The 19,341-nt window shown below is 41.0% G+C and overlaps 2 protein-coding genes across 3 annotated transcripts; one reads left to right on the forward strand and one right to left on the reverse strand.

The window, feature by feature from the left end:
• Positions 1-1,676: 1,676 nt before the first annotated feature.
• Positions 1,677-12,092, forward strand: LOC4343301 (peptide-N(4)-(N-acetyl-beta-glucosaminyl)asparagine amidase-like). Of its 2 annotated transcripts, XM_015791591.3 has the most exons (17): positions 1,725-1,964; positions 2,125-2,301; positions 2,754-2,924; positions 4,446-4,547; positions 4,648-4,734; positions 5,426-5,508; positions 6,213-6,326; positions 7,417-7,471; positions 7,573-7,659; positions 8,369-8,424; positions 8,511-8,570; positions 8,678-8,765; positions 8,870-9,607; positions 9,687-9,747; positions 10,537-10,639; positions 11,416-11,547; positions 11,629-12,092. In XM_015791591.3, exons 1-17 carry the CDS (start codon positions 1,809-1,811, stop codon positions 11,711-11,713), a joined length of 2,355 nt encoding a protein of 784 aa, XP_015647077.1. In that variant the 5' UTR covers positions 1,725-1,808; the 3' UTR covers positions 11,714-12,092. The 2 variants fall into 2 exon arrangements, with proteins under 2 accessions (NP_001409093.1, XP_015647077.1); NM_001422164.1 differs by lacking the exon at positions 2,754-2,924 and having other exon boundaries at positions 1,677-1,964; positions 11,629-12,088.
• A 5,103-nt stretch (positions 12,093-17,195) lies between these two features.
• LOC4343302 (myb-related protein Hv33) lies at positions 17,196-19,127 on the reverse strand. The gene is made up of 3 exons (XM_015790323.3): positions 18,845-19,127; positions 18,589-18,718; positions 17,196-18,354 (listed from the first exon to the last, which is right to left on the reverse strand). The coding sequence occupies exons 1-3, from the start codon at positions 18,972-18,974 to the stop codon at positions 17,412-17,414; spliced, it is 1,203 nt and encodes a 400-aa protein (XP_015645809.1). The 5' UTR covers positions 18,975-19,127; the 3' UTR covers positions 17,196-17,411.
• Positions 19,128-19,341: the final 214 nt, after the last annotated feature.

A 19,341-nucleotide genomic window follows, 5' to 3' on the forward strand; every position in this document is an offset into this window, starting at 1 on the left:
AGGTATGATGGATTTATGCGCCACGCTTTTGGAATCATGCTTTATTTAAAAACTGTCTGTACCAATATTGTTGGATAACATTTTTCCCTTTATATTGTTAGCTTTATATTATTTAATTTAATTCATCCACATAAGTAATTATTTTATATTTTCTACTCCATAATCTAATCGTTTCGTTGAGTTACAACGCACTCTTTGTTACGTCACCGATTTTCCTAGTAGACTAGCACCACACAAGAGGATCCGGCTCCTCTGCCTTTAGGGGCCAAAGGCAGAGGCAAACAATAAATTGAGTCTGCTGCTGCAGTGCAAAACAGTGAAACACAGTTATTTACAGTAGAAAACAGTAAAACAGAAATTTTGTACTGTAGCAAGGTAGTGTTCATGATGTACTATAGCGTTTTGTAGCAGTTGATATCGTCTGTTCATTACAGATCAAACGGTTAAAAATAGCCCAAAGGCACAGCACTGTGCGCCTCTACCTTTAGGTCCTTCACAATGCGGTGAGATGGCATTCAGCCTCACCATCCCACGTCGACGCAGAGAGGAATTTTGATGCCACGTTGTTAATCGAGCCCACCAAAACCAAGCACGCACGTCCAAAGAAGGCTCCCCGTTCTTCGGCGACGACGAAGGCACGTGGGGCAAGGAGAGCGCGAGTGGTTTTGGTCTCGTTCCTCCGCGCTTGCCCTCACCCCTCCCGCTCCTTCCGTGCGCGCTAGTTTCCTTTTCCTCTTCCCACGCGCACCGGTTCTTGATATGTGCCAGTCGAAGGAGGAAGCCATGAGGTATCGTTTCCTCTGTTGCTTTTTGATGATTCGATTTAGTTCTGGTTTGTTCGTGTCTTTTGTGGTGATTGCATTTGATTGGGTGGAAAAGGTTTGATTTTGTGTGGCATGCCTGCGCGGGCGGGATGGTGTGGATGTTGGTGGCGCACTCCCGCGTGTACTACTTCGCACAGGGCCAAGCCGAGCATGCCAACGGCGGCGAGGCCGCGGCGGAGCTCGCCACAGCGACGGGGGCCGCGCGCGCTTCCGACGTTTGTGCTCTACTGCATGGAAGGGGTACAGTTCTTTGCCGAACGGGAGTCCGAAGAGTTCTTAGATGAGCTTTGCCTGCTCGGGCGGTGGCAGCGACACCTCGGAGTCGCCGGAGAAGCACGTTCGTCAACCAGAAGAAGCTCGTCACTTGGGACTCGATCGTGTTCTTGCCCACTGTGGACCAAGTAGCCTCTATTTGTGTCTTCAGACTTTACTAAGGCCGTGTCTAGTTTCTCCCTATTCCTAACTTTCCATAACATCATATCACATCAAAAACTTCCCTACACACATAAATTTTCAATTTTTTTTCTAAACTCCCAACTTTCTTCGAACTTCTAACTTTTTTTCAGGAACTAAACACACCCTAACCTAATTTTAGGCCACATTGCATTATGTATAGTATGTCTTCTAAGGTTTATCAGCCTATTTAGCAGACCAGGCGCAGCAAATTGAGTGGCGCATTGATAGTGCCCTTAGGGGCTGAAGGCAGAGAGGATCCCAATCCCACAGAAGAGGGCACAAGTCAGGTCAACCCTGATCGCAAGTCATCTCATCAACCACTGCTACACGTTGGCGTGAGCACTGCAACAACTCTGAAACGCCCGGAACCAATGCTGCCGTGCCTTCCCACCCCCCACACGCGATTCCTCCCCTCCAAGTCTCCAACTAACAGAGAGGGGTGGTGGTGGACTCATTCGCGCGACCAAGTATCCGCTAGTACGCGCCGCGGAGTGGAGGAGACGGAGAGAGCCCGCGCGCGCGCGCGCGATGGTGGCCCGCCGGTTCGTCGTGCGGCAGGGGGGCGGCGGCGGCGGAGGCGGCGAGGCGGAGGAGCACGAGGTGGAGTACGACACGGAGCACGGCCTCGACATCCTCCGCCTCCAGATCTTCTCCCTCACCTCCGTCCCGCCCGAGCTCCAGAAGGTTCGCGACTGACTGACTTAGTTTCCCCCCCGCCGCGCCGCGCCCTGCACGGGACAGCCTCCACCGACCACCGTCCCCGCGGGTGTTCCGGTTGGTTGGCTGGCCTCTGCTCTGATCGATTTCGGCGTGTCTGTGTGTGTGTGTGTGTGTGTGTGTGCAGATCGTGGTGGAGGCGGACGGGTCCGTGGTGGACGACGGGACCGACCTGGAGGCCATCTCCGAGGGCCTCCGCCTCGTGGCCATCACCGGGGAGGAGGAGGAGGCTGAGGCTGCGGCTGCGGCGGAGGCGGCAAGGGCGCAAGAGAAGTCGGATGAGGAGCTCGCGCGGATGATTCAGGTGCGCCGAAGTTAAATTGATGTCCCCTCTAGCTGATGGCTCTGTGTCTGTGCGAATCGGAACTTGCGTAGACGTGTGGTAGTTGGTCCGGGACAGCGTGGAAATTAATTTTAAGTTGGATGGATTTACGATGTTGTAGTGTGTGACTGTAGCTGTCACTTGATTTTGTTTGGTTTGATAAGTTTATGGTTGGAAATTGGAGGAAGTGGGTGTTAAATCAAGCTGCATTTTGATCAGAACGGGTTGCCGTTTGGCTGCATTGTGGCCGGAATGATACGGCTATGTCGGTATTTATAACTGCTTAGTGTGATTTGGACATCATGATTCTATTTGGTTTCGGTTTGCCTGAGGTTCAGATTGCGGCCTCAACCACTTTGCTTTGATCTGAGCACCGAGTGCACTGCTTTGCATTGCTCATCATCTGGTGTGATGCAATGCTGTGGCGTGTGCAGATCGTGGTGGAGGCGGATGGATCAAGGGTGGACGGTGGAACCGACATGGAGTCCATCTGTGAGGGTCTCCGCGTTGTGGCCATCAGTGAGGGGGATGGGGAGGACATCGCTGCGGCAGAGGCAGCCAGGGTGCAGGAGAAGTCTGACGAGGAGTTTGCAAGGATGCTTCAGGTGTGACATGATTAATTGAAATAACTGAGAGCTGAGCTTTGTGCATTTGGAATCGAGTAGATAGCTTAGACATCCTTTTATTTTGCTTGGTTAAGTTGGACATACTATGTGATGATGTTGGATTTGCTAGTGACTGTTGGGGTTACTTACTTTTGTTGGGCTAGTAGGGTATTTAGCTTGAAATTGATCACAATTAGGGCTTCGCTGTTGCTTGGGTTTCACAGTTATTAATGGTATTCAGAGTCGCTTCACATGATTTATACATCAAAGTTCCCTTTGGTTCCAGTTTAGTTCATCAGCTGAGGTTTGAAGCAGGTGTGAAATATCTGAATTCAATTAAGGTGCCTGAATAACTTGCGTTCTATAGGTTCTTCAATGGAACCTTTGAGCTTTGTTATTTGATTGAGAAGTGAGTTGAATGATCTACATGCCAATTTCGTGAAGCATTCCACATTACAGTTTGGATAGCTTATGCTGTTACCACTGGTTGGACATTGTCTTGGTTTGAATGGGAACTTTTTATGAGCAGGGGTTAGTTCAGTTCAGGTGCAGTCTAACTTCATTTTGTTCGATTTTTAGGCCTTTCCTTAGTTTGAGGTGGCTCATGTTTCATGGGTTTGATTTGGTTTATTTGGTATCAAATTGGAACAAATGTAAACTGAGCTGCAATACAGCATACAATGCAGTTTCTTGTCCAGATATTTTAGTTGGTGGATAGCTGAATACCACATTGAACTCATTTTACCTGTCATTGAGTGGATACTATGTGTTATCTGAATTTTAGCTTGCAATAGAATGGAGTTTAGTTTTCTTGGTTCCAGTCTTTGCTTCAATGTTCTGGGAGGCAGGCAAATGTTGTGTAAAAGAACCCGTCAATATAGTTTGGTTCTCATCTGATTTGGTGGATCTTTATGACTTTTCTCAGTTGGCTGATCAGATTGATTTCAGTTCTTCAGCTAGACATGTATACTATGCAACATATTCTGTGTCTGAATCTAGGACTCAAGCTCATTGTAGATCATATTCATTTATTTTGATGGCCTTGTTAGCTGAGGTGAGAGTACATGAATTATCTAATTAGATGGAACTGGTCATCATCAAGTCATGCAACTGCATGAGTCGGCTAGACGGCTACTTCCACTATTTTTTTTCTATATGCATTTTGTGAGTAGACTACACATGAACTGTTTATTCAGTCTGTTCATGCTTTGTTTGCAATTGCAATATACATGAGGGGTATTTGAATAGGCTTCTTATTGTTTAGTGGAGTAACTGGAGCTGACTGAAAATTCATATCTGTATAGTATTTTACTTAGTAAAAATGTCATAGGTGTTGCTCAGAATTGCCTCATCTCGCACCCATGGATTATAAGTATGGACTAAACAGTGCCCACAAAGCATAACCTAGCATGACAATGAAATGAAGTAATCGTTAGTTTAAATATTCTATCCAGGGAAAAAGTAGGGACTCCAAATTATCATTCTCATCAGAACTATGCTTATTTCCTTAACAAATCTTAGGCGGAAGAAGAGGCACTTCTTCTACAACAGTACAGCATACGCAATGATGGAGGGGAGGAATTCAGAGAAAGAGTTGAGCCATACATGCACCAGGTTCTGATGGTATGGTCTTAGAATGTATTTCATATACAAAGCTATATTTGTGATGATTGCATTTATATTTAATATATAATCCTTGTTTGTTGACACCTTTTGAATGCAGTACGAGGATCCAATGCGTCAAGAGGCAGCACGGAAGACTGTTCCAATGGATGAACTTCAGGAGAAGGCACTGGTTTCACTAGCTAAGGTTTCCGTTCTCTATTTAAATTTCCAGCTCTGTTTGTTTCTTCTTTTTCCTCTCCATCATCTTACTCCCTTCGTTCCAAAATGTAGCTATTTCTAGAGTTCAAATATGCTCCTACACCATCATGGTGGGATTGCACCATGGTGAGTGTGTGGAGTGATCCTGAACTGTTGCTTTCCTTTCTTTTACAGTGGTAAGCCTGAATGTAATCAAACAACTTCTGTCATTTTGATAATGAAATGGGGGAGCAATGCCTCTCTTTCTCAAAACAAGTTTCTAGAGTTCAAATTTGTCCCAAAATGTTGATATTCTCCACCTACCCCCCATCACAATCATCTCCCATTTATTTTTTCACCTACTTTCTCTTCTCAACAAATCACAACCTTCCACCATTCAATTTCACCTACTTATATAATTCCCATGAAAACCTCTAGAAATGCTTACATTTTGGGATGGAGGGAGTAATATTCAACATGGTTGTGTTGTCTTGCATTTATTGATAATGCTTCTTTTGATTCTTGTCAACATGGCTCTCCAAGGAAAGATGCTGTACTTTATGATTTCTCTTATCATTCTACCACCATGGCTGTGTCTTTTTTCTAATGATATGGATTTTGGGGAAAAATTGCTATATTGCATTTTGCATTTGAAGAGATGCGTGATCAATATGTTCTTATAAAAGATTCTGTAGTAGGAAGGGAACTTCAGTCCTTCAAAAGATGAAGAGGATCATGCCTTTCTCTTGCAATTGCTTTTCTGGTTTAAGCAATCATTCAGGTCATTGAAACACTTCTGTGCCTTATTTCTCAGTTTTTATTTTCTGCATGTCATGTGTGTGCGCGCGCTACCATCTAGTACCTATATTTCTGTTACATCAGTACTCTACCTAACCATTTATATTATAACCAAAGTACTGTTTTCAGTTAAGATACTTCTTTTGTGCGTATGTTTTAATTGGCATATTTTTCACCATTTATGTAATAGTGGTATAGTGAGGTTGTTCACAGACTACTGATGGACATGAAATACCAATGATCTTGAAGATATGTCAAACCGTATAAACTAAGTACAAACACATTTGTTCTATTCGGACTGGAAAAGACCACTTTGATATATATATAGTCTTGAATCTAGTTTCTGAAAATTAGCTCTATTTGAAACATTGGAGTCAAACAAAGCAGAGCATGAATGATAAATGACTTGTGTGAATGTGTGATATTTGCATGTCTTTGCTTTATGGTACATAGAAAAATGAGAGTAATGTTTCTTTTTCTTTTTCAAGTTCATTGATTTGGAACAAAGGTGTCAATTCTAGTGATAACTTTGAGCTCAAATTATGGGATTGCCTGTGATTTACTGGTGGTTTACATTTTGGGTTGATATACTTTCATGATGCTTACAGAACACTGTACTTTTCATAGAAAGACCTACGATGGAACTCATATGTGCTCATCTTGTGATGATGATGCTTTTGTTTGCAGATGGGTCAATGCACCACCCTGCGACAGCTGTGGCCGTGAAACATTCAATGTTGGAATGGGCACCGCACTTCCCTCAGAAATTAAATTTGGTGCCAATCGCGTCGAGATCTATAGGTAGCAGTCTCTAGATGTCAATCAATTGTTCTTACATCTTCATCTTTTACATCAATTCTAAATAGAAGAATCATTTGTACCTGAAGCTTAGTTGCATGTACTCCCTCTATCCAAAATACAAGGTGTCCATATTTTGAGGAAAAATCAACATTTGTAATTTTTGACTAATAGTTAAGCTAACTATATATATGTTTGGTGTCACACATGTGATATCATTAGATTTGTATTTGAAAGTACCTTCATCGTTAATTTCGTAGTTGTTGATAATATATTATGAATGATCAAAGTAAAATGTGGAGACCGTGTAAAAGCTAATACGGCTTATATTTAGTGATGGAGGGAGCACTATTTTATTTTTGAACTCCCACATACATGATGTTAAGGTGTCAATAAGGTTTGTTTCCATATGCTTCAAATGCAACAGTTGTCAACTATCATTCTAATCTGTTCTTTACCCTGCAACTGTACCTCCAGCTTAAGGCAAATCTAAGGTGCACTTCTTTGTGACATCTCTGTCTGAGCAGCAAATGCTGTCACTATCATGGTCTAGGCAGGATTTTTTTTGTGTGTTTGTCAACAAGATCAGGATAATACAGTGATGATAGGTTTTAGTTAGAAAGTCATGACTCTGAAGATTTTTTTAGGGAATGTGCAAAGATTTGCACACTTTTCATGAAGTAAGGAAAGTAAACAAAGTCATAAATTCTATGGTGTTACCTGAAAAAGATCCCACTGAGCATTGGAATTTGAATGATTCATGGTATTGTGTCGTATCATGGTATTTTGTAGTACTGGTTAGACAGGTTAGTCCTAGCAGCATTGTGTATAACTGCTGAATCGGGCTATGCTCATTTCCTAGCTGTTACATCTATGTTATGCCAGTTAGAGATAGGTGAAATACAACACCAGGGTCATAATATTCTAAGGTATCCCTCTGTTCTAAGTTGTCTCACCAATAAGTTGATGACACTGGAACAGAGACCAAATGCACTTCTTAATCTTTTACCCGTCAGGGCTCAGCCCTTATGCCTGATGCTTTATGATCATTTTCATTTTCTTATTTGCATATACTGAGTATGTCTATGTTTAGGTGCAACTATTGTTCTAGTACCACCCGTTTTCCAAGATATAATGATCCATATAAGGTATGAATAAGTCCTGTTATTGTGTGAGATAAGGTGTTATTTTTCAACCAAACTGAAATTGATGGTCAAATTGTCTGTTCCAATATTTATTGCTTTGGAAGCTTCTAGAAACTAGGAAAGGACGCTGTGGAGAATGGGCCAATTGCTTTACATTCTACTGTCGAAGTTTTGGATATGAAGCTCGTCTGGTTAGTTCCATAATATTCATAAATTTGTTTTATCCACAATGATATACAATTTGCTTATAATTGTAAGCGGCTCTCCATTCGTCCACTTGTCAGTATACTTTTGGTTTTCCTGTCTGACCGTCTGTTACTTTCACCCTTAACATCTTGGAAGTCTCTTTCCTTGCCTGTTACCTTCACCCTTAATGCCCAATTTAGTGGTCAAACCCAAAACTGATAAAGAATTATGCATTATCTGCATTGTCTGATTATCGAATTTCATTGGGCGCAAATATGAATTAGGTTTTTCCCATGCAAAACTTGTTTCTGTGATACTTGAATTCACAATTGGATCCTATAAAAATATGTGGATGCGATTGTTTAACTATTGCACAATTATCTGTATGTTCGATGTCAGCTGAATTATGCAGAAATTTGATTCATATGCAGATTGTTATTCACATGATTCATACCAAAACATCTTAAAACAGTTATACCAAACAAGGTTACCATGATCCACTCTAATAGCAAACAGAGCCTTAGTATGCCTAAATTTATGTTGCCACTAATTACTGATGACTGGTCTTTGCTCTTGTGTAATGCAATATAACACTCCTTTTCTATTTCAATGTTCACAAACAGTTCCATTTGGAAGAAGAACGAGTGCACTAAAGTTTATTCTAGCATTGTCAATATACTGTAACTTTGCTTACCTGAGTAATTTAATTTATAGATTCTGGATTTCACTGATCATGTGTGGACAGAGTGTTTTTCAAACTTGTATGGGAGGTTAGTGAATATACCCACTGCTTCTAATTTGGTATTCTGTCACGCCTATTCCTACTGACAATCTGACAGAGTTCTGGAATGTTTAGGTGGATGCATCTAGATCCATGTGAAGGAGTCTATGATAATCCCCTATTGTATGAGAAAGGGTAAAATATGTTCTTAGCCAACTGGTTTATGCATACTGCCTTGTCGTAAAGTGCATAGTTTATCTAATTTATCTGGATTTAGTGATACAACTCTGTGGACTTTCCAGGTGGAACAAGAAACTAGATTATGTAATTGCTATTTCAAAAGATGGAGTACGTGATGTAACAAAACGCTACACCAGAAAGTGGCATGAGGTAGAAAATTTTGGCTTGGTTAAGACCTGTGTTGAGGCTGGGTAGGATAGGTGTGTTTAGAATGTTTTGATTTTTATTTCATGCATACTGCTTGTCAATTGCAGGTTCTTTCCAGGCGAATAATTACCTCGGAAGATACCGTTTCAGCTATCTTGTCATCGATAACAGGGAAATATCGCAGTGGATTGTCAATTGATGGACTCACAGCCTTAGAAAATCGTGACAAGAAAGAGTCCGAGGAACTTAGTAAAGCTGCTTATCTTGAAGTTGACACCAGCATATCTTTACCTGGAAGGCAAAGTGGTTCTGTGGAGTGGAGAAAAGCAAGGTTAGAACTGAGCCAAGTTGAATCACTCGCATGCTCATCTTGCCCTGCTCGAAAATGTGTGGATGCTCATGTTTCAAAAATATATGATGCTCTTTCTGCTCTTCTTTCACATTTTTGTGATGGAGACATCCCTAAAGAAAGAGTTATTGAAGTTTTTGACTCGCTGAAGTGCTTGATGCAAAATCTTAAAGATGCAAAGTTTAAAAGCAGGAGAGCTACATTGGACAAAAAAACACAACTGGTTTTTGAGGAGATTTTTCCTTCTGTCGAAAGATTGCTTTGTGCTATGTCCTTGAAAGCAGAGTTGGGTACTGATGGAAAATGCTCTGTGACAACAGTCAGAAATGCAGTACATACATCCTTAGCATTACCAGTGGCAATGGATGTGGTTGATGAGATACTGAGTAATTACAAGAGTAATGCGGTTTGCACAAAAGGTCACCAATTCCCAAGAGGCAATAGACTCTGTTCAGGTTCTGTCCTTGCAAGTGGTGAACAACTCCCAATTGGAATTGTATGAGCTGCAACCTGTGCATTCTCTTATGTTCATTCATCATCATTAGACTACAATATTGATTTTCAAATTGTTTCAGGCAACGGCGGCATTTGATGGCATTCGCTCATCCAAATGGGAAGAGCCTGATGGAGCCAAAGGTGATCCGGTTGTAGTATTACTAATATGATCTTTTAATCATTTCTTTATTATTTCTCATCTGTACTAGTGACTCTACGCTTATTGATTAATTCTAACATATACCTTGAGTATGCTAAATTTATATAAATTTAAACTGTACTGTTTCAAGTACAAAAACTATCTCGGAATTTTAAGCTTTGAAATGATTAGTTTGTGCCATGTCGATATCCCAACTTTGATGAAAATGATGGTGCCCATGCTTTATCATATAGTTTAATCCTTTTATTTGGCTGTTGGTGTAATAATTGTGAATAAATGTCATTGATATTACTTTCATCTCATTTCTTCTCCAGATGAATCTATCTACCTTTGATTTGCTAGATTGGAACTAAAATTTTTGAGTTTATGATGATCCAGTTAGAATTGCAGGGTTTGTTCTATAATTGCTGCAGAATTTCATTTTCTATATGAGTAGTTCATATGCTTCTGGTCCTGTCTGATTGCCAATATGCACATTGAAATTTAAGCTGTTCACCAATTTTTGGCGTGGGTTAGAATTTCGTGCTCTCTAGGTCATGAAGTCTTTCATGAGCGCTCCCCTGTAAACATCTGTCGTTGAGTGGAGCTTTTCTCCTTTTTCTGTCTTAATACAAGTAATAGAGTTCTCCTGAGTATTCTCTAAAGGAAAAAAAAAGGTATTAGTGTCCAGTCAGTATTTTCATGCTGTTTAAAAGAACATGTGTTTCAAATAGTTATAAACATAAATTTTCACTGTTCCCATTATATTATCTAACATAGTCATTTTTCAGGATGTTGGATAATTTACAAGATGCTTGATGGCCAAACTTGCGAGTTGGATTCATATGATTTGATGTCAGCTAATGATGTTCCAGAGAGGGATCCAATGGACTGGTATAGCAACTTTGTTTCCTTACATACCTTTTTACACACATAACACCGTTGATAAGCAACCATTACAGTGCCAAAATCCTAGTAACATGAAGTATGCAACAAGATATGTCAATTTAAGAGAATTATGGGCGACAAAATATAATATTAAAATAAATCTGGATTACAAGCTAAATTGTTGTTATTTGGCAATTGAACTTTGTTTTGGTGGGTAGTCGGCTCTAGTGGGACCTGCAAATGTCTTGGTTACCATTGTTTGTTGCAATACAAAATGTTAGATTAGCTGTTGGGCTTTTGCAATGCCGGTGTTTTGACATGGCGCTACTTTTTTAGGCTAGACCATTATCTTTTGATCCACTCAAGCAGACATACTTATCGCAGGACCCAGCTCTTATACCAGCAACTGTAGAGAACCTGTACAAATGTTTGGCCTTCTCTTATGCTCCTCCAGGAAAAGTTTGGAAATCTTTCTGTTTTGACATATTTCCTTGCACTCTATAGTTTTTGTTTTTAATACTGTAAAATGGTGTTAATCGTTTTTTTGTGGGGAAAAATGGTGTTAATTGTTAACAGAATTTTGAGAAGTTCTAAGGAATAAAGTGCTACGACTTATGATTAGTTCTAAGATTTTAAAAGGCATAAAGCTGTTAAAACTTACGAGACACAAGTTTTTGGCAAACATCAATTGAAGTTGATGATAGATATGGCACTAGCTTTGCTTTCTTTGAATCTTCTTTAAAGCGATGATATTCCATGAGCCACAAGCAATTGTGTCACAGGGTTCTTGAAGGGAGCACTGATGGAGGCTCCACCTGGAATACAATAGACGCCCGGAGTTCTGTAATTTTCGACAGTCGTTTCTATAGGAAAACATTTACTGTGGACAAGAGATATAAAGCAAATGCTTTTCGGTATGTTCAATATCTATCTGCTGGTAGTGATTGCTGAATTTTCTCCCTTTTGGCTAACAATGTTTTATATGCGTTTGACAGGTTTCGGTTTCTGCGAGTGAGAGAATCTAATGGCAATCCAAGGTTTCAGATAGGTTCAATTGACCTCTACGGGAAAAGCACATGAGCTTTCTTGAAAGTGTGTTACCTCGAATAGAAAGCCTTTTAAACCTTCTCGAAGCTAAACTATACGTGGCTGTGACCATGGCTATTATTTGCAACCAACGCAGTTGCATTATTTATTGGAAGATTGTAAAATGTGAAATTCAACTATGGAAGGAGTGATTATCCCTTCAATTCTTGAGAAGACTCTTTATATGCCCCCATTGCCTTAAGTCTCTAGTTGTTTCCTACAACTCAAGAGTACTGCAGAATAAGGAAGCACAGAGGAGCTATCTAAGTGTTGTGTGATATATAGACATGTATATGTCAGTTTGTACCAGTATCTAATTGTTTAATTAAAAGCCTTACCAAATGTTCATTTGGTAGTGTTTTTGAGAGTGGAAGCTTTCGGATTTTTCAAAGTTTGGAATGGTAGCAATAGTGGGAATGTGTATGGTTTGTTGTCGTACCAAAATTTGATAATTTAAAGTTTGGTGCAGTTAAAAATAGTAACAAAGTGAACATGAGGAAACTGTTTTATTGTCCTACCAAAATTTAATAATATTAAAATTTGGTAGAGTTAAAAATGATAACAAAGTGGATAAGAGGAAACGGATTCTCTGACGTAGAAATAATACTGTTGGAGGTTAAAGTTCAGGCAACAGTAAGGTAAGGTTGTGACTAATTTATCTTTTTTATGAAGATTCTTAATTACCAGAGTTGAGATCTAGTAAGAATTTAAACTGTCGGTGGATCACCTTGGTCGATCGATCGGTCCTCTCCTTTTCACTTCCCATAAAAATGTATTAATTCCTAATCAACATAGATTTGCATCCCCATCGATCGGTCGGTACTCGGTACAAGTAATTAACGACGAGCAGCTAGCTCGCTGCAATTCACTTCAAGGTTGTTAACATGTCCTAATTGGTTGCCTTCTCCAAGTCACTGGAACTTTTCACTTTTCAGACATGAATTGATCGCAAAAAACCTACACGTTTTCACCTTTGCATGCATGGACGTGCACTCTGGATTGAAAATTGATTGATCGAGATATATATCCCAACCCATATGGCACTGTGCAGTGTTCGACAATACTCCATATGTTCTTCGAATGAATGGCTATTTCTGTCCTCTGCATGCGTCGCTCTCAGCCCCAATCATGGCGAGAGACAATTCCGGTTTAGGGTTTAGTAAACAAATCGACTTGTCTGCACAAAATTTTCTCACCTAAAAGGAGGGGATTAGAGAATTATTTAGCTGGCGATTGATTGAAGTGTACCGCTTAGTTTCCTCCATCCAACTAGTTGCCTATTGTAGGAGGTTTCTTGCAGAGCTTCATGGCTACTCCATCCTATTCATATTATAAGTCGTTCGACTTTTTTTTTACACAATCTTTTTTAAGTTTGATTAAATTTATAGAAAAATATACTAATATTTTTAATACAAAATAAATATATTAGCAAAATATATTCAATGTTAAATTTAATGAAACTAATTTGGTGTTATATGTTGCTAATCTTTTCTATAAATTTAGTTAAACCTAAATAATTTTGACAAAAAAAAATCGAATGACTTTTAATATGAAACGGAGGGAGTATATTAATTCTTTCTGTGGATATTTTTTATCCCTCTTATTTCCAGCTCTTTCTTTGTGCCTCATATAGCCATGGTTAAACAAATAAAGTCGGGGTACAGCAGTGTTATTTTGTCTGCTGTTTTCTCTAGGTTCCTTAATTTCTAAATGTAGTACTGTACTTTTTAAATCTCGCCTTAGGGATTGGAATGGCTGATTTGATTGACTGGAAGACGCTGAGTAACTTGCTTGGATACATAGCTACCCTTCGCTGCGAAAATGTCCAGCAGCTGTTTTGTTGCTAATAGAATATATAACTAGAGGCAAATGACAGGCTAGTTACTTTTTTTATTCAGTAAAAATCTCCTCTCTCAAATTGAGCCACCTTATATTGGTCATGAGAAATCTCCCACACCCTTCTATCCCTTTCAGCGCATTTCGCACATCGCCAAACAATATTCGTTTAATTCCCTTCTCAGCTATCAGCTGCTAGGCACATTGGGATTATCTTAAGGGTTAATTCAGTAAATTACTCAACGCATGAAGGAAAGTGTTGAATTTACAGGCTTGTGTTGGAACATATAATTGATTCCAAATCCGAATAATCTTAGAGACCCCGATTGTGCAGCATGCGTGGAAGGACTTCCTGCACCAAGTATATGCATTGGTCTCATAATGCAGGCTGTATATGCTAAAGAGATAATCGATGAGTTTATTGGGTGACGTCGTTTGTGTCGAAACAGTAAAAGAGAGATTGTAATTAGGTACGTAGCTCAGCATGATATATATATGCTGTTTGGCAAGCTGATTGGTTCTCCGGATGTATTGAGCATTGATCTCTCTTGCTCGAATTGAAGATTGTAAATTTGTAATGTAAAAAAATTATAGTTGTCCCTGACGGGGCCTATATATGAGGCATTGCTCACGAGAGCTGCGTACGTTTGGAACCATGGAACTGAACTTGATAATCACAAAATAATACTCTGCTTCTCTCAGAAACTGGCAATATAATGCCAATACATTTTGGAAAACCCACATATGATTGACCTTCAAATTTTGGATCATATCGATCTTAAGAGGTACAATATCATGTTTACGAGAAATTTAGTTACTAGTATAGGCTAGGAAAGTAATCCATTATATAGGTATATATCAATTCCTAGAGTGTTGAATAGTATAGAAAGAGAAGATTAATGGTGTGTGTGTGTGTGTGTGTGTATAGAGAGAGAGAGAGAGAAGTACATGACTTCAATCTCAAGTAAAACTAGAGATATAGATGGAAACAAATCCTTTCCAGTGTCACAAACGAATACTAGAGTCCTATTCATATACTCTAACATAAAGTAATTAAATTGCTAAACCCGTACCGGCCAGAACTAGATAGGTGAGTACAACAACATGAAAGTAGAGCATTTAAGTACAATAACGTAGCAGGTGGGTGAGTGCAACAACTTAAAAATTAAGCATATAAGTGCAATAACTTGCCTAGGTAGATGCGTTTTTGGTCAAAGGAGTCGCCACACATGATATTTTTCCCATGAAGGCATGAGTGATGTGGCAAAAAAACCACATACGTCAACTCCTTTAAGAACGCACCCACCTAGCCAAGTCACAACACCGAAATGCTCAATTATCAAGTTGTGACCTTCAAATACACATCTCAAGTTGTCGAATGCAAATGCTCAATTTTGAAGTTGTTGTACTTAAATGCATCCACATGGCAAGTTTTTTACTCATAGCACAATTTGTGTGGCTAATGTGAGTATATAATTTCAACAATTAATTAACATAACACAACAAAAAATGAATGATAATAAAAGGCTAGAAAGCACATTGACTTGTGATAAATGAATTGACAAAAATAACGGTTGCATGCATTAAATTGCTGTCCTCTCTATATATATGCTACTTGTAATTTTGCTTATAAGATCTTTCACATTTCTTTTTTTCCTTTTGAACATCAAGTTCAACCACATGGACTTGAGAACACTAGGAAAATCCTTTTGACATGATACATTCTTTTTAGTAGCGTGAAAGAATCTATATAAGTCTGGTTATACCTTATTTTCTTTGGATTAAAGATCCTCATAGCTTTTGAAGTTCTTAACAGAAATAGCTTGGCATGTATTAGCAAGAACTAACCAGACATTGCACACGCCTATGTGGCCAAACATACTAGCTACTCTCTAAGTGACCTATATATTATATTCACATAAAATTTTACAGTAACTATAATATATATGTATGCAATGCAACAAAATATATCCTGTTTTCACAAAGTTGACTAGGTTGATAATTTAATAATAGCTTGCATGCAAATTAAATAAGAAAACTTCCATGTGTTTGGTCTCCATAAATGTATTAAAATTCACCAAGCGATTCAGGACAAAATAGATGTTGGGTCAGCTGACACATAACCATATTGCACTTAGAATTACACCATTAATTAATATATAGCCATTCAAATATAAGTATACTGACATGCACTAAATCATATATATCCAATCTCTGGGTCGGCCAGGTCGATTAAGCATCTAGCTAGCTATTCATATTTAGGAAGACAGATGCAACTTAGTTACTATATTAATATATTCCAGCATGACTATGTTAACTAGTTAATTAACTATATATAGTAGTTTTCTATATATGTATAATCGAACACATGTCTATTTGCACAAAAATTTGCCCAAGACGTACATCTCATCCCAGGTGAGTGGAAACAATCCAGTAGCTATTATTAATGTGTATTCATGCATGATACATATATATTTTTAAAAAAGTATATAATTTTATGTTTATAAACAACTTTCTTTTGGCTACAGAATCATATATCTTTCTATATATGCCCAAATTAGTGTGATATGTAAAATGCACTTGCTAGTTATTGTAGCATCGACCTTTTTATTCAAGATCACAATTAATTAATTGATGTGTGCTATATATGTATTTAAAAACACAGAAGTGTGCATGTAGTTTATATATAAATAGGAAATGCATGCGGCATGCCACAGTATTTATGTCTTGATATATCTATATTGTTTCACAATTAAATGCAGGTATTTCAAGACAAAATCTAAACAAAAATACTAAAAAAGGAGAGTAGCATTAGCATGCAATTACTATGCTTGTGTCATTGAGTTGTAGGCTAATTAATAAGTTATTTACGTCTAACATATACCAATGTTTCACATTATGTGCACATTAATTATTATTCGATAGTAGCTGACAAATTGGAAACAATCTCCATCAATCATCATGAAGTATATATATGACTCAGATGAGTTATACCTTGCCAGTAGATATATGTACACGTGTACATGGAACTATGAGAGCTAGCTTTAATTTGTTTTCCCTTCAGTTTCCAAAATGTATGGACAGAGACAAATTGAAGACGTTGCAAGATCATGCACTGTGTGTTTGTTGGAGAGAATGGTTGATGACCTTTTATTTTTCTTATGCAGTGCAATGGTTATCCTTTGTAAGATATGTACATGTTGGAGATGAATTAAAGGTTCACTCAAGCATGCATGCATAGGTGCAGTGTTTGTTGGAGAAACTTGTATGCTTATGCATAAATTGACAAAACTGAAACAAACTTTTCTTGCACTAAAAGGGTTGAAAACGTATGTAATGTCAGTGCTGTAGCTAGCAAGAAACAATAACTGAGCTGTTGCTCTCACATCACACACACTAGGAAGAAAACAATAACTGACTTGTTGCTCTCATCTCATGACTAAACGAGTTGACTGGATTATATGCATGAAAATGATGCAACAGAGTTAAGATGTAATCAAGAAGGGTTGATCATATATCTATATATCAAAAAGATTCATGAATGACCATCATCTTGATTAATATGTTGGGAGCTAGACTACAAGAAATTAATGTCATGTATGTATATCCACAAATGCTTTATGACATGCAAAAAAAGAAATTTGACACAACTTTTTTGAGATGTCTAAATTAGATAAGTTTGTCTTATCACTCATCTTAGCATTGCATTTCTTGCCTGAAAGGACGATCTCTGAAACATTCTGAATCAAGAACACATGGAATTGAACATCAAAATGGAAACTAAGGGGATAAAAAACGCATCGAATTTAAGCATGGGAAATTAAGGAACTAATTAGGGGTGAGAGGATAAATGGGCTTAGCAGTCCCACTGCAGCTGCTCCATGGCGTTGCCGGCGCCGCCGCCGCCGCAGAACATCCCGCACGACTCCACCATCAGGTCTAGATCGAACGCCGTCGCCGTCGCGCCGCCGTACACCGCCGACGAGACGTCCACCATCTCCACGCTCTTGTCCACCACCATTGCACCGGCGGTGGCGGCGCCGCCGCCGTGCATCATCAGCGTCGTCGGCGCAACGCCCACGGCCGCATCCTGCACCAGCACTTGCTGCTGCTGCTGCTGCTGCGCCACCTGATCCATCCCGGCGAGGCCGCCCATGCCCGGCGGCGCGACGGCGGTGGCCCACATTGCCGCCTCCTCGTCCATGAACGCCGCCATGCTCGCGCTGAAGCTGCCGTTGCCGTTCGACGACATGCCGCCGCCGCCGCCGAGCTGCTCCATGGAAGAGGACGAGGAGGAGCCGTTCATGAAGTCCATGGAGGCGGCGCCGTGGACGCCGGCGTTCTGATCCCTGAAGCTCATCAGCACGCCTCCGCCGTTGCCGCCGTGGTCGGCGTAGGGGTATCCCACCGGCGCCGCCGCCGCGGCGACCTGGTGATGATGGTGGTGATCATGCGCCATCAGCATTCCACCGGCGGGGTTAGCAGGGAGGACGACGTCGTACAACGCCGGCGGCGCGACATCGTAGGCGGCCGCCTTGGCCGGAGAGCTGATGGTGAACGGCGTGGTGCCCGCCGCCGCCGCGCCGTTGTTAGACTGGAACTGCGCGAGGCCGTTGCCGCTAGGGTTTGCAGCGCCGCCACCGCCACCGCCATGGAGGAGCGTCTTCGACGCCGGCAGGAGGTTGTGCGTCTTGGGGTCGAGCCCCTGCGCGATGAGCTTCTTCTTGATGCACGAGTTCCAGAAATTCTTCACCTCGTTGTCCGTGCGCCCTGGCAGGTGCTTGGCGATCTGCGCCCACCTGAGACACACGGGAATCGTTCTGAGCTCCATGCACCAACCAGTTCAATCCAAAAAAGCAAAGCAAAGCAGAGCCATGCGCCATACGCATGGCCCAAGAACAGTGACGGAGCCAGTGGTGTCGCCAAGCCGAACGAACCAATAACGTTTTCCGACGATCGACTAATTTTTGTAGGTATCGACACCTATTAATTAATAGAGGAGACGGCAGCGATGGAGCCCGGGGAGGACCTACCGGTTGCCGAGGATGCGGTGGACGTCGATGATGGTGCGCTCCTCCTGCTCGGAGAAGGTGCCGCGCTTGAGGTCGGGCCGGAGGTAGTTGATCCACCGGAGCCGGCAGCTCTTGCCGCACCGCTGCAACCCTGTGATCCAATCAATCCAAGAACCAAGAATCAATCAGATTGGCCGGAGAGAAATGGATAGATCGCCGGAGTATTACTACACAACTCCAGCTCCGGCGACGGCGAGGGGGACGACGTACGACATACCGGCGTGCTTGGGGACGGAGCTCCAGCAGCTGTGGCCGTGCTCGGAGATGTACCGGACGAGCTTCTCGTCCTCCTCCGGCGACCACAGCCCTCGCTTCACCTTCTGCTTGCTGCAGCAGTGGTGCCCCATGGTCGCCGGCCGCCTCCTGACCTAGCCGACGAGTAGTCTCCCCCCCCTCTCTCTCTTTCCCCACCTCTCCTCTCCTCTCCAACCCCAACAGTGAGTGTGTATGTAAAGCCTCCGGTGGCTCGGCTGGCTGAGTCACTCACCCACACACAAAGGGCAAGAGGCGCACACACGCTGCTTGCCTCTGCGTTGCACCATTTGACATTGACAATGACGACTATGCCCCCCGTCGTCTCGTCACGTACTGTGTCTGTGTGTGGGTGTGAAAGGAAGAAACGACCAATATACTCCAAATAAAGTTCCTTGTCCTCTACTGCCAAAAAGGGCGCGGTTAATTTGATTTGATTTACTAGGACGGTAAGTACCACAG

Source organism: Oryza sativa, chromosome 7, assembly GCF_034140825.1.
Source record: "Oryza sativa Japonica Group chromosome 7, ASM3414082v1".
NCBI classification, from domain to species: Eukaryota; Viridiplantae; Streptophyta; class Magnoliopsida; order Poales; family Poaceae; genus Oryza; species Oryza sativa.

What these genes read in the sequence shown, in the direction of transcription:
- LOC4343301 (XM_015791591.3), top strand. Translation starts at nt 1,809, where the DNA reads ATGGTGGCCCGCCGGTTCGTCGTGCGGCAGGGGGGCGGCGGCGGCGGA. An exon ending in AATCGCGTCGAGATCTATAG is followed by an intron (nt 6,327 to 7,416) that starts GTAGCAGTCTCT and finishes GTCTATGTTTAG; the next exon opens with GTGCAACTATTGTTCTAGTA. An exon ending in AGAGCCTGATGGAGCCAAAG is followed by an intron (nt 9,748 to 10,536) that starts GTGATCCGGTTG and finishes GTCATTTTTCAG; the next exon opens with GATGTTGGATAATTTACAAG.
- LOC4343302 (XM_015790323.3), bottom strand. Translation starts at nt 18,974, where the DNA reads ATGGGGCACCACTGCTGCAGCAAGCAGAAGGTGAAGCGAGGGCTGTGG. An exon ending in CTCCGTCCCCAAGCACGCCG is followed by an intron (nt 18,719 to 18,844) that starts GTATGTCGTACG and finishes ATTGGATCACAG; the next exon opens with GGTTGCAGCGGTGCGGCAAG. An exon ending in CACCGCATCCTCGGCAACCG is followed by an intron (nt 18,355 to 18,588) that starts GTAGGTCCTCCC and finishes CGTGTGTCTCAG; the next exon opens with GTGGGCGCAGATCGCCAAGC.